General features: G+C 39.4%; 1 protein-coding gene across 1 annotated transcript in view; it reads left to right on the top strand.

The window, feature by feature from the left end:
* Positions 1–561: 561 nt before the first annotated feature.
* Positions 562–16,144, top strand: part of LOC137502710 (uncharacterized) — a 31,216-nt gene continuing 15,633 nt past the window's right edge. The window contains exon 1 of the mRNA XM_068229707.1: positions 562–668. Coding sequence (XP_068085808.1) covers positions 591–668 — 78 coding nt within the window. The 5' untranslated portion in view covers positions 562–590. The remainder of the gene's footprint in view (positions 669–16,144) is intronic.

Genomic DNA, 16,144 nt, shown 5'->3' with positions numbered 1-16,144 from the left:
ACACCAATTTTTTAGTATCCGGGACTCAGATGACAGCGTGTCGGCTTCTCACCGCTGGGTTTCGTGCTTCAAATCCCGGTCAATCCATGTGACATTTGTGCTGGACAAAGCGGATGCGGGACAGGTTTTTCTCCGGGTACTCCGGTTTTCCCTGTCAGCTTTCATTCCAGCAACACTCTCCACACTCATTTAATTTCACCTGCAGTCATTAATCATTGCCCCAGAGAAGTGCGACAGGCTTCGGCAACCGGCACAATTCCTATCCTCACCGCAAGATGGAGCTTCATTCATTCCCTGCCTAACCCGGTCATTGACTGGAAAACAGGTTGCAGATTTTCTTTTCACCAATTATTTAGTACTTCAGATAGCGTGCACTGGATACCAGTGAATTGCAACAAAAGCATTATCTTTAATATCAGTAAAAAACCCATTTCAAATTTTTCTCCATGTGTTATGCTTGACGTCGCAATTATAATCGGGATCACGAACACAATCAACGCCCATTATTATAAATATCAGCACTTAATATTCTCACGGAAGGTCGTTCTTATCACAGTTTACGAGCTGCAACCGTCATACAGAGAATCGCTATGCAAACGTGTGTTCGTATTCTGGCCTTCTGTGCAGTATGCGTTTACTATGTCACTGCTGGATCAACTAAATTAGCAGTAAGTAGTACAGAAAACCCATGGATGGTTAAATAATTGATAGCTCCAGAACAATATATAATTCATAAAATATTTACTTGCTGTTGATAGGTTTGTTTTTGTACAGGTGTGTCAGTAAAGCCAACAAACAGAGATGAGTGTTAGAGGAAGACTCAGAACTACACATCAATTAATAATGTTCAGTCAGTAATTTTTATTTATTTATCGAATGCTTTTGAGTGCCGGGAGTGTCCGAGGATACGATCAAATACCCTGATCCAGGCCTTTGAGGGATCAGTGGGTCTGAGTGTGGGTGGGTGAAAATGAGGTAGAGGGAGGGTGAAAACCGGTCTCTTACCGAGCTCGATAGCTGCAGTCGCTGAAGTGCGGCCAGTATCCAGTATTCGGGAGATAGTAGGTTCGAACCCCATTGTTGGCAGCCCTGAAAATGGTTTTCCGTGGTTTTCCATTTTCACACCAGGCAAATGCTGGGGCTGTACCTTAATTAAGGCCACGGCCGCTTCCTTCCCAGTCCTAGCCCTTCCCTGTCCCATCGTCGCCATAAGACCTAACTGTTCTCGGCATATAGCCTACTCCTACAAGAAACGGTCTGCTCAAACCTTTACAATACTTCCCTATCCTATGGACGAAACACCGACAACAGCATCATATCCCCTCACTCCATATGAAAACTGCGTTAAAATTTGGAATTGAACCCAGGCTTTCTTTTTAAGTTGCTTTATGTCGCACCGACACAGATAGGTCTTATGAAGACCATGGAGCAGGAAAGGGCTAGGGGTGGAAACGAAGCGTCCTTGGCCTTAATTAAGGTGCATCCCCAGCATTTCCCTCGTGTGTAAATGAGGAACCACGGAAAACCATCTTCAGGGCTGCCGAGAGCGGATTTCGAACCCACTGTCTCCCGAATACAAGATACTGGCCGCACATAAGCGACTGCAGCTACCGACCTCGGTAATCCAGTCTTTTTACACACAATATGGTGATTAGAAATTGCATACCAACAACATTCTGATGGTGAAACTTTTTCCACGTTTTCAACCATGGAGACTTGATGCCTTCCATCAGGCGGGATAGTCAGTGAAATTATACGGTATATTAGTTTAAGGGGACTAGGATATTTTAGCCCGTTATGCCCATGAACTTGAGTCTGCCCAAAGGTGTCTGAGAACACAGGTGTGTAACCAAAACACTATATAGAAATTTTTCAACTATTTGTGTGATACTTGTGAATGCTGAATGCGAAAATAACGTTAAAATATCCATTACGTAAGGTTTCCTTGTGAAATTTGTGTTTTGGGTGCACACTTTCTATGCAATGAACAAAAAATTGTGGATTATTACCGATTTTAAAATCCTTATTAAAAATGATTTCCAAAATGATGATGGGTAACTACTGCTGGATGCTAAACCGGTGAACTGGAAATGCTGGAAAACGAAAGTTCACCAGGAGAGGTATAAAAGAGAACAACAATTGGTTTCACAGGCCAACAAAGTGAATACTTAACATTGATCTATCAGTTGTATTTCATGGATGACAAATTTAACTGTGATTCACTTCATCACAAAATGACGATTTTGTTACAGATCAGTGTTGATTGAATATCTGTACCTCGGAGGTACAGGACATTCAATATATTTTATTTTTTCTCCCTAAATTTTTTTGCGTGTTTTTAGCATTTTCGTAACAGAATTCAAATTGTTACCAGCTAACTCTTTGTATGTTGTGCATGGTGGTGTTTCAAATCTAATGTTATTTGTTTCTTATATATTTATTGAACGAATCAACGACTTCCTACAATAACGGGTTGGCACAATGGACCAGAATACAGAAAATTTTATCATGTAGAAATATAGCGTAATAAAGGTTTTATAATTATGTTGTTTATGGACATGGTGTTGTATACCTGTCATGAATCTGTTGAATTATATGACGAAGTGTTGTTGATATTTAATAAATAAGCAGAAACATATTTCTCAACCAAAACTAATTTCATCTTTTTTAAATATTACATGAACAGAACATTTCAGACGATCGTATGACTTGTTGTAAGAACATAAATGTTTCATCTGGTCGCAAACCTCATCTATGTCATCTGCTGGATGGTCGCTTCTTTGTATTATTTGTAAGTTCTGAATGTTCATAAAACGCATGGAAAACTGAATTGACATAGATCAATAGTGTCAATAAATCATTATATTTCTACGAGGTATAAGGACACTTGAGAGCTGTTTCAAATTTATTGGAAATTTATTTCCATGTCTGTGAACCTAACGAAGTCAACCTCTTCGTTCTCACGATCAAGAGATGTTTCTAAATACAGAGTCCACATATTTTCCTGTTTCACTTCACATTTTGCCATTTGTCAGCATCATGTGAAGGGTTTGCAGAGTCTTTGTTTGACGTACACTTAGATGAAACTTTTAAAATCTTGAAGTTTCATATTATGAACAGGTATTTGCTGTGAGTTTATCTTATCAGTTGTTGCCACAAGGATGGGAAAGCGTTAGGATTGGTGTAAAAATAGGAAAGCACAGAAAACCACATTCGAAATGCTGACGGTGGGATTCGAACCCACCCTTCTCCGAGTGCAAGGTCACAACTATGTGATCCGAACCGTTTACCCAATTCGTCATTATTATTATTATTATTATTATTATTATTATTATTATTATTATTATTATTATTATTATTATTATTATCACGTACAAGTGTTTTCATTAGATAGCTTGGCCGAGGTGATAAGGCCGTGTTTGGTTCACGTGGAAGGACGTGGGTTCAGTTTACTGTTATAAATTCAAGTAATTTATAAAAGAGACTTCCCCTCTTGGTGACGTCGTAGATTATTCTGAGGTCCAATCAGGCTCCACCAGAAATGAGGAAGCAAAATCTGCTGGCATAGCGCTGACCATTGTATCCCTCTTGGCGTCGAGATTACGAACAACAGAAGTCTTCTTCTTCATTTTCTCAACAGGAGTTCATCACCGGTGTGGAAATGGCTTTACCCTTCTGCGTCACTTTAGTACGGGACACAAAGTTTGCCGGTAGCATTAAATCGTTCTGCGGTCGAGTTACCTACAGTGCCAATATTTTATTCCCTATGATTGAATCTTTATTACTTCTAAAGTGAAGTATAATGAGAACTTAATCATTCAGAGATTCGAAATTTATAAACTATATATTCCGAGGAAAAACTTAGTGCATGTATATTAACAACTGGCCTCAATTAACGGAGGCATTGTCGAAAACTTTAAAAGTAATTAGTGGAACGTAAAACCACTAACTTGCTCATATTATTCAGTTTCTTTCATTCCCCCTCTGTCAAGGCATGAACAGTGTCAGCCTCCATATGGACATAACCTTTTAGTAACAACTTCTGAGTTATGATCTGCAGAAATCCCAGTGCGTAACAGTTTAGGTTATATTTGCATCCTTAGTAAATATTCACTAATATAAGGACCGTAGAGAAAATAGCTTATCTACTGAACTAGTAATGGTGTATTACTGCCTTGAAGTAAGTTAATAAAAAATATCAATGAGAATTTTATTCACTTTTCTCAAGTCTTGTCACACACAAATTTGAGTTAACGACGTCAAATTACATGCAAATCTGACTGGACTGCAACTGTGTTTCCTTAGATCACAGAAAATCCACCGAACTCTGCAGAAGTATACAACACTATGTCCAGACGGTGTTAAATAAAAGTGGACTTGGATGTTCCCTTAAATACATGTGACAACCGTGCGAGTTGGCCGTGCTTGCATCTTGCACCTAGCTTGCATCTAGGAGATAGTGGGTTCGAACCCCACTGTCGGCCGCCCCGAAGATGGTTTTCCGTGGTTTCCCATTTTGTCACGAGGCAAATGCTGGTGCTCTACCTTAACTAAGACCTCGGCCGCATCCTTCCCACTCCTATCCCTTTCATATCCCATCGTCGCCATAAGACGTATATGTATCGGTGCGACGTAAAGCCATATGTAATAAATAATAATAAAACATAACTTGAGTAGGTCATCGTGTTGTATGTTAGAAGACAAGAATCCCATTTCAGTTAAAAAATGCACCTGCTGTAGTGTCCTATATAGATGAGGTGCAGATATAATCTCTCTTGTATTACAAGGTAACCGTTGACACTGTTTCCACGATAAAGCATTGGTATGACTGCATCAACAAATAAAATTATTTGGAGTTTTGATTGTGACAGATATTTCAAACAGTTCTTTGCAGTTGTTCCCTGTCCTGCTTGTTTTAGATCGGTTATCTTGTGTCCCGCCTTCTTTCTTTGTTTATGTTTTGTCCTGTTATGCATATCTTTTTTGGATAGGCAACTATTATTTAAATGACACTTAGGTTTATCTTCCTCACCTATTGGAAGTGCTGTACATCTCAAATAGATCGATTTTAGAGAAAACATTGGCACCTTACAGAACATGATGAAAAGTCCCCGGTCTTCTGGTTGTGATATATGTCAAGAATTCTTTCATCGTTCAGCCATCTGTAGTTCCCACATAGTGTTCTTAATCAGCATGTGAAGTGGACTAGCCCATTCTGACTGTGACGTCTGATGATTACAAGATTCAATCAAAGCCGGTCTAAATGTTTTGCCCTCGAATAATTTGGGTATCCTAATGTGTTAATACGATTAATTTTTGATGTTATGAGTGACAATTGTAGGTAGGAAATTTACCTTTGTTATTTAGGGAAAAGATTTGAACAACCAGAGAATTCTTTTTTTGCTGTACCGAATATGCCTTTTTCTGAAATGGACATAATCACCTTAATTACTCAGTTTGGTTATGCCACCAATCAATAATTATTTTTGTGAATATCAAACCATATATTAAATTCATTCAGAAAGTATACTATTAAAATTCCGTTTGCATTTTTTCAGTTATAAATTGCCTCTGAAATTTTCTGCGTAATCCTAAATGCAGTTTTAAGATTCTAACGCCATAAACTGGAATTTCGGTTCCATCGACAGCCAGGAGTTCACCTCAAGCACATCTGGCAAGTTTCAGAAAGCAAACACACGCGCGGGGTGCATTAAACCCCAGATTTTATCTATACACTGCATATAAAATAAGAGTTTTGTCTGTGGATGGCTCAGAATTTAAAAGGAATGGTATTTCTGTATCGGACGTGTCCATAGCAACAAGGACATGCACTTTTAATGTTCCGCAATTTCTGTCTGTATGCATGTATGTAAGTATGTATGTATATATGTACGCGCATCACAAGAAAATGGTTGATGAAAATTGAATGAAAATAGGTAAGTAAAGTCGGGGAATAATGTACTACAGCCTAGGCTACAAATAATTTTATTATCGTTGGATGAAATTGTATTTTAGGGGAAGGTACCTAAAATTTGAAGTCTTAAAAAGGGGCGTACTTATGTTATTGGTCCTATCGAAAAGTATTATTACATAATAAGAATGATAGAGAATATAACTTCTGATCATTTATGTCTTATACAGATTTGCCGTACCGACAATGCCAATAGCACTGATGAATTTAGACTTTTTTGCTTAGTACCGTACATATGAACGCCGAGCACTGATTATATGCTATTTTTATAGGTATTATCCCAATTTTTTTTTGCTATTTGCTTTAGGTCACACCGACACAGATAGGTCTTATGGCGACAATGGGATAGGAAAGGCCTAGGAATGGGAAGGAAGCGGCCGTGGCTTTAATTAAGGTACAGCCCCAGCATTTGCTTGGTGTGAAAATGGGGAAACCGGACGCCCAACTCGCCCGGTCATTGATAACATGGAAATATTGTCCAATCATGTTAACTGGCGATGGTTTCTGTCATGATTGTCTTAAAACTGCGTGGTCATCGGTCCATATCTACATGGAGAATATTGAAGATAATTATACAAAATGAGAAAAGATCTTAAAGGAATTATCGCTTGAAGAACAGGACAGGAAAGTAAGGGGTTGAAGGCCTACAATATCGAAAGCTCATAAAAATGATTAACAATAAAATTACATTGGCCATTGTTGTGATGTGTTTTGTCTCATCTACTTTGAGAGATAGGATGCTGCGTCCCGATTAAAACAGCGTGGGGAGTTAGGTAACTTTGCACATGTTTGTCCGATCAACAACAGCTAACATTCTATAAAATTATTATATTAATTGGGTGTTTTAGAATACATTTGGTATAAAGTAACTCTTCTTGCTGGCTATAATCGATTGGTATGCTCTGAAATTGTTCTATGACGATATAAGCTAAAACAAGTAACAGATATCATCAGGGAAAGAAGGCTGACTTTATTCGGTCATGTGTTCCGTATGTCTGACAGCAGACTGACGAAGCAGTTACAATGGCAGGCCCCCTATCCTATTTCCAGACAGATAACAGTTGAGGAGTTTTTATTATAATGATAGGCAAATACCCTACTGCCAGTCAAAATTGAGTTGTGCAGTTATCATTGTAATGACAGGCCCTTTTTCCTGCTGCCATCCAGCTTACTGCCAGTCACACCGAGTTGGTGAGTTTCCATTAAAATAGCACGCCACTATGCCTAATGCCAGTCACATTTTAGATGGTTACATTTGTTTATAATGGCGTGCACCCTGGCCTACAGCTAAATACAATCGGGTAGGGGAGTTTTGATCAAAATTTCGTGCTCCTTTGCCTTCTTCAAGTCAAATCGGGAAGTGAAATTCATTACAATGGTAGGCCCTCCTTACTAATGCCACTTACACAGGAGTTGGAGAAGGACCCCATTCCTACTGCCAGTCAAAGTCGGTGTGGGGATTATTGATTGCAATAGCAGACACACCCTTTCTCGATCGCTACAAATCGACATCAATGAATATATATAGATTGACATACGAAAGTATATGCATGTTTACAATATTGCAGACCTTCATTTACAGATTACCTGCTGCTAAATGGTACGTCATATCGACAAAGGATTGTACCATAAGACGCAGTATTTAGCGGCCTAAACGGCTGGTCCTATGATATTTTCTCGCATCTCATCTGTTCATGGGTCAGATTGAGTTGGAATCGTTGAATAGGGTGAAATTTGTGTAAGATTACCTTACACTGCATTACATTTCGGATAATTATGTGACATGGCATTTGGCTCACATATGGGTACTGGGTGGACCAATGTTCGTGTAGAGTTTGATGATTCTATCTTTCCTGTAAGTGATTGAAAGTATGAATTATGCATGTAAAAGGTCCAAATTTACTTAAAATCGAGAAGTAGAGACGAATCTATAGTATAAGGGATACAGATACGACAGAAAGTCATAAGACCAAGGTTTAAGATCACTCCAAATTGAACGGAGATTGTGCCATCCTTTTTGTGATAGGACTTACCGTTTAGTCGCGAAATACCCCGAAACGAAGGTCAGCACCGTCATTAAATTTCCTCCATATTTCGATATTGTTCGGCATAAAAAGTGAAAAATTTAAAGATCTTTGAAGTTTTCCGTAGGTTACCGGCTAAAATGTATAATTTTGCTTAATTTCAATTTTTAAGCTCGTGTGGCAGATTGTGAGGCAATCCTAATTTGGGGCGAAGGGGGTGGTAAAATTTAGGACTTTCAAGAAACTATACCTAAAAATATGCCGATGGTCATTATTACCCCTTAAACGGAAAGCTGTACGAAAATTTCGCCAAACTACTGAATGCACAGACACACGGTCGTTACGATTTGATTTATATAGATATACTAGCTGTACTACCCGGCGTAGCCCGGTTGGTTTAGGATGTTTACTTTTAAGATTAGTATCAGCAGTTAGTTATGTTAAAGTGAATTTTTATAGAATTCCTTTCTGGGGTACAGATTTTTACCATCTATTATATAGTTTTAGAGTTATTTAGATGTGTTTGATTTCAAGTTTTAAATGATTTCCTTTTTTAGTAAAATTTTATTCTTGTGGAAGCTCGAATTGATTGGGAAGTATTGGATCCTTTCAAAAATGTAATAAGTGATAACTTCATGTATTTATCAGTCACGGTATAGATATGATCTACACGATTTTAACTGTCATTGAAACTCTCGCCAATCAGCCTTGAGACCCCAAACGCAGTGGATTCAACACCAATCTCGGTCATTTTATACTATTCACTACAACACCCCGTTCAGTGTACAGTCCCAGTGGAGGCTGAAGGTCGACTTAAACGATATTCAGGGAGTCACAACAATGAATTCGACATTAATATCGGTTATTTTCTATTATTTTTAAATAATGGAAAATGTCATGCCCTCTCATTCCGCACCCCCAGCGGGGATTGGTGTTTTATCTCCATAGTATTTTTTTTCCAGATGGTAAGTCATATATGTACCAAGTTTTGTTGAGAGCTATTTTGGAATATACCCACATACACCCATTTTTGACGGTTATTTTTACATTCATTTTCACCCCTTCTCAACCTCCATACCAATTGCGGTGAAGTATAACTTATCCATCCAGAGTGTCACAGTTCAACTCAGTGAACTCGTAAACATTAATATCAGTCATTTTCGTTTATTTTTATATTTTGCCACCTCCACGAGGAGTGCTACTGGTGTTTTACCCAATAGTATTTTTTTCAGATAGTAAGTCATCCTATGTGTACCAATTTTGTATGAGGGCTATGTTGGAAGAAACATACACAGAACGACGCCCGGAGTATCAATATTCGTCTCACTACTCCACACTATTTTCGATTATTTTTACATCTCAGCCCTGCCACTCCAACCCTAGCGTGCTAGGTCTACCATACCTCCTCGCAGTTTGTCTCACGATAGTAAGTCATAAAAGTGTACCAAGTTTGGCTGAAGTCTCTCCCGCAGTCCAGAAAACTATGGATTCAACACTAATATCGGTCGTTTTTAGTTATAATTAAATTTTGCCCCCTTTCCTAGGGCTTCTAGGGGTGTCTTGCCCCTGCAGTATTTTTTACAGATAGTGTGAATTTATTAAATAAATTTATTATTGTACCAAGTTTAGTTGACACCTATCCTGTAACATGCATACAAACACCCAAAATCTTGGTCATTTGCACATTTTCTATTCTTCATCCCTTCTCACAATCCTGCTTACTGGGGCTCAACTTGGACTTAAACGACATCCGGAGTGTCACTACTCATTTCAACCATCCCGAAAAGTATGGATTTGACACTATTTTCGATTCATTTTATGTCTTACTCCCCCCCCCCCCCAAGGTCGCTGAACTCACTTCAATAGGGAACACTACGAAATTCTTTTCTCTTAACGCTGAACATGGAGTTTTAAAAATCCGGAGTGTCACTATACATCTTAGCGACGCCAAATTCCGGAGTGTCACTATTCATCCCAGCCACCCTGAAAATGATGAATTCGGCTCCATTTTATATTCTTCTCCTTATTATTATTATTATTATTATTATTATTATTATTATTATTATTATTATTTCAAACTCCCCTCGCTCCCGCCCCGAAGGGGACTGAAATTGGACTTTAAAATCCGAAGTGCCACTATTTATCTCAGCGACCCCGAAAACTATGAATTCAACACTATTTTCGATTATTTTTGTAATTCGCCCCCAAGGCCACCCCTTTAAGGGTGCTTGTGGTGTCTTTCCCCCACGAGGTTCGTTTCCTGATATTAAGTCATAAGTGTACCAAGTTTGGTTGAAATCGCTCGAGTGGTATAGGAGGAGATGCAATACATACATACCCACCTATAGATTACATAGACTCGCCTTTGCTCGTTGGGAACCCCCATTTGCTCTTCGGTAGGAGCGGGGGTGATAACTCTTATCATTCCATTGTTGATATTCTATATTTTTAACAGTTTCTTAAATATTTTACACGTCTAATACACAGCTACATTCTTCAAAATGGGCAGACCTATCAATGTTGGTACTATGACATGAAAGTACATCTCGATCACGGCATGTTGGATTGCTATTTCCTATCAAGAAAGCTATTTTGTAAGTCAATGCGGCGTGTTTTCATTCTCCTATATACAACAAATATTATCCTCATCACGACGCGCAGATCGCCTACGGGGGTCAAATCACAAGACCTGCACGTGGCGAGCCGAACATGTCCTCGGGCACTCCCTGCACTAAAAACCATACGCCATTTCATTTAGCGGACTATCATGGTATAGCGTAAGCTGCTGTCGCCTAGCGACAATCTGTCTATCAAGTCGATCCAATTTGCAATTTAGTAAAATTACATAAAATTACTCATAATAACAAAACTACCTTACCGATTTCGTTCAAACCACTTCATAATACCTTTCAAATGTAATAAGAACAAATTGTGAAAATTTCAGCGAAATAGGTCCAGTAGTTTTTGAGTCTATTAACGTCAAATATACCAACATCCAATTATATATATATAATATACTAGCAAATGTACCCGTGCTTCGCTACGGTATTCTACAATGTATACGGATATCGAAGTCAATTGCTGTACATGAAGTGAATAAAAAAAGTTTTAATTGCATGCCCCTTGGCGTTATCCGAGAAAAAGCATCGGGAGGTCCGCAGACGTTGTTTCCAATGTGAAGTGCGAGTTGCAGAGTTGTGATGATAACGACAGGTCCACTTGTCTGCCGCAATTCACTATGCGTAACGTCAGTCACATTCTGCTGGGTAAAATGGTTTATAATCTGGGGGCACCTATATCTAATGATAAAGAGAATCAGGTAAAAGAGTTTTTTAAAAAATGCACGCTCCCTTGCCTTCTGCTAGTCAAATCAAGAAGGGAATTATGCATTACAATTGTACACAGGCGTTGGAGAACTACCCCATTCCTATTGCTAGTTAAAGTCGATGTGGGGAGTACTGATTACAACAGCAGACGCCCTCCTGCTGAGAGTCACTATTGATTTGTAAAGTATTAATTACAATGTAAGACACACCCCTTTCTAGATCGCTACAAATCGACTTAAATTAATAAATGTAGATCGACATTCGGAAGTATATGCATGTTGACCTTCATTTACAGAATAACTGCTGCTAAACGGTGCATTAATATTGAAAAACGGATTGTATAAAAAGACGACTCTGGCCTCATTTAGCTAGCTATGATATTTCCTCATATCGCATCTATTTAAAGGCAAGTTTATTTTAGAAACGTTGAATAGGGTGAAATACGTGTTAGGTTTTCACACAGTGAATTACTTTTCAGATACTTATGCGACAGTTTCAAACATAGAATATATTCGTGTACAATTTGATGATCCTATCTTTCCTATAAGTGACTCAAACCATGAATTATACGTGTACAAAGTGCAAAATTTAGGTAAATCCAGAAATAGAGCCAAATTTATCATAAGGGATAGAGATACGACAAAAAGTCATAGGACCAAAGTTGTAGATCACTCCAAATTGAACGGAGATTTTGCCAACCGTTTTGTGATACGACTTACCGTTTAGCCACCTAGTACCTCGAAAGGAAGATGTGCACCGTCATTAAAATTGCCTCCATATTTCGATATTTTTTGGGGGTAAAAAATAAATTGTTTAAACATCTCGTAAATTTTCCATCGGTTACAGACAAAAAGCTATAATGTTGCCAATTACTATTTTTTAACTTGTCTGGGAGATTGTGCCGCCATCTTGATATGGGGGAGGGGGTTAAAAATTAGGACTTTCAGGAAACTTTTAAGCCCATGAAACCTATAGGTTATCATTCCGGATAAATATCACCGACTGTGTTCTTATGCAGATTTGAAACTCCCAACGTGTCCCTCTCAGAGAATTTTGAGAATTTTAGTATTTTCTGGGGATCCTGAAGTAATCAGGTTGTCTGGTACCAAGTTTTAAGTTTCTAGGATGCCTAGAATGGTCTCATTAATTCACGTCTGTTTTCATTTTTATGCCTTAAATTAATAAATGTAGATCGACATACGGAAGTATATGCATGTTGACCTTCATTTACAGAATAACTGCTGCTAAACGGTGCATTAATATTGAAAAACGGATATATAGATCGCGCCAAACTGACTTAATATGGATTATATATTTCACCCGCTTCCGAAGTGGTTCTAGGGGCGTCTTACTCCCACAGTATGTTTTCCAGGTAGTAAGTCATACTTGAAAGTCATACTGGAACATACACACGTCTATTACCTTGGGCATTCTTGACAATTTATTTTTTCACCCTTTCTCAACCTCTACGTCAAAGGGGGCTGAAACTGGATTTTAAAAATCGGGAGTGTTACTATTCATCTCAGCGACCCCGAAAACTATGGCTCGACACTATTTTAGAATATATTTAAATCTGAATCCCCCTCACCCCCACCAGAAAAAGGGATGAACTTGGACTTGTAAAATACCCGGGGTCTCACCATTTAGCTCAGCGACCCCGACAAATATGGATTCAACATTGTTTTCGTTTATTTTTATATATCACTCTCCAATTGCCACCCACCACGAAGAGGGCTGAACTTTAAAACATTCCGAAGTGCCATTATTCATCTAATAATTAATAATGTTATTTGTTTTTACGTCCCAGTAACTACTCTTTTACGGTTTTTGGAGACGCCGAGGTGCCGGAATTTAGTCCAGCAGGAGTTCTTTTACGTGCCAGTAAATCTAGCGACACGAGGCTGACGTATTTGAGCACCTTCAAGTACCACCGGACTGAGCCAGGATCGAACCTGCCAATTTGGGGTCAGAAGGCCAGCGCCTTAACGGTCTGAACCACTCAGCCCGGCCATTATTCATCTCAGCGACCCCGAAAAGTATGGATTCGACACTACTTTCGATGATTTGTATATCTCAGCCCCTCGCCCCCCCCCCCCGCACCTAAGGGTTCCTGGGGTGTCTTACCCCCACGTGGTTTGTCTCCTGATACTAAAATTTCGAAGTGTACAATTCACCTCGGCGAAATTGAAAACTATGTATTCGACACTATTTTCGATTAATTTTATATATCACTCCCCACTCGCCCCGATCCCAAAGGGGGATGAATTCGACTTATAAAATAACCGGAGTCTCGCTATTCATCTCAGCGACCCCGACAACTATGGATTCAACACTATTTTCGATTATTTTTATATATCATTCTCTCATCTCCCCCACTACGATGGGGGCTGAAATTGGACTTTAAAAAATTTCGGAGTGTCACTATTCATCTCAGCGACCCCAAAAAAATATGGATTCGACACTACATTCGATGATTTGTATATCTCAGCACCTCGCCCCCCACCACTAATGTTTCCTGGGGTGTATTACCCCCACGTGGTTTGTCTCCTGATAATAAAAATCCCGAGTGTCACTATTCATCTCAGAGAGCCCGAAAAGTATGGATTCGACACAACTGTCTTTAATTTGTATATCTGACCCCCTCACCTCCGCCCCAAAGGGTTCCTGTGCTGTCTTTGCCCCACGTGGTTTATCTCCTGATGCTAAAAATCCGAAGTGTACAATTCACCTCGGCGACGCCGAAAACTACGTATTCGACACTATTTTCGTTTATCTTTATATATCACTCCCCGTCACCCCCCAAAGGGGGATGAATTTGGACTTTAAAGATATCCGAAGTGTCACTATTCATCTCAGCGACCCCGAAAAGTATGGATTCGGCACTAATTTCGTTAATTTGTATATCTGAACCCCTTGCCCCCCCCCCCCCCGCACCTAAGGTTTCCTGGGCTGTCTTATCCCCATGCGGTTTTTCCCCTGATACTAAAAATCCGGAGTATACAATTCACCTCGACGACCCCGAAAAATATGTATTCGACACTATTTTCGTTTAATTTTGTATATCAGTCCCCACTGGCCCCCCACCCACATAGGAGCAGAAATTTGACTTTTAAAAAATCGGGAGTGTCACTGTCACCTCAGTGACCCCAAAACTACGGATTCGACACTATTTTCGATTTTTACCTCACCCCCTAACCCCCACTCCTAAGGGGGCTAGAGGTGGCTTACCCCCACAGTTCTCGTCTCCGGATAGCAGATAATACGTTTTCAAAATTAGATTGAAATTGCTCCAGTGATTTAGGAGGAGATGTGTCATTTACACACATACATACATCCATTTTCGTTTATTTTTATACATCACTCCATCCTCACCCTAAGTGTCACTATTCATCTCTGCGACCCCGAAAAGTATGGATTCGACACTATTTTCGTTTATTTGTATATCAGACCCCTTGCCCCCCCCCCCCCCTCCGGCCACAAACGTTTCCTGGGCTGTCTTACCCCCACGTGGTTTGTCTCCTGATATTAAAAATCCAGAGTGTACAATTCACCTCGACGACCCAGAAAACTATGTATTCGACACAATTTTCGTTTAATTTTATATATCAGTCCCCCTCGCCCTCCACCCAAATGGGAGCAGAAATTTGACTTATAAAAAATTCGGAGTGTCACTATTCATCTCCGCGACCCCAAAAACTATGGATTCGACACTATTTTCGATTATTTTCTATCTGACCCCCAAACCCGCACTACTAAGGGGGCTAGAGGTGGCTTACCCCCACAGTGCTCACCTCCGGATAGCAAATAATAAGTGTTCAAAATTTGATTGAAATTGCTCCGGTGGTTTAGGAGGAGATGTGTCATTTACATACATACATCCATTTTTATATATAGTAAGATGAGATGAGATGAGATGAGATGAGATGAGATGAGATGAGATGAGATGAGATGAGATGAGATGAGATGAGATGAGATGAGATGAGATGAGATGAGATGAGATGAGATGAGATGAGATGAGATGAGATGAGATGAGATGAGATGAGATGAGATGAGATGAGATGAGATGAGATGAGATGAGATGAGATGAGATGAGATGAGATGAGATGAGATGAGATGAGATGAGATGAGATGAGATGAGATGAGATGAGATGAGATGAGATGAGATGAGATGAGATGAGATGAGATGAGATGAGATGAGATGAGATGAGATGAGATGAGATGAGATGAGATGAGATGAGATGAGATGAGATGAGATGAGATGAGATGAGATGAGATGAGATGAGATGAGATGAGATGAGATGAGATGAGATGAGATGAGATGAGATGAGATGAGATGAGATGAGATGAGATGAGATGAGATGAGATGAGATGAGATGAGATGAGATGAGATGAGATGAGATGAGATGAGATGAGATGAGATGAGATGAGATGAGATGAGATGAGATGAGATGAGATGAGATGAGATGAGATGAGATGAGATGAGATGAGATGAGATGAGATGAGATGAGATGAGATGAGATGAGATGAGATGAGATGAGATGAGATGAGATGAGATGAGATGAGATGAGATGAGATGAGATGAGATGAGATGAGATGAGATGAGATGAGATGAGATGAGATGAGATGAGATGAGATGAGATGAGATGAGATGAGATGAGATGAGATGAGATGAGATGAGATGAGATGAGATGAGATGAGATGAGATGAGATGAGATGAGATGAGATGAGATGAGATGAGATGAGATGAGATGAGATGAGAGGAGAGATGAGAGATGAGAGATGAGAGATGAGAGATGAGAGATGAGATGAGAAATCTGCTCCAC

Source organism: Anabrus simplex, chromosome 11 (assembly GCF_040414725.1).
Source record: "Anabrus simplex isolate iqAnaSimp1 chromosome 11, ASM4041472v1, whole genome shotgun sequence".
Classification (NCBI taxonomy): domain Eukaryota; kingdom Metazoa; phylum Arthropoda; class Insecta; order Orthoptera; family Tettigoniidae; genus Anabrus; species Anabrus simplex.
The sequence above is the reverse complement of the archived record's forward strand: the minus strand, read 5'-3'. Positions and strand labels throughout refer to the sequence as shown.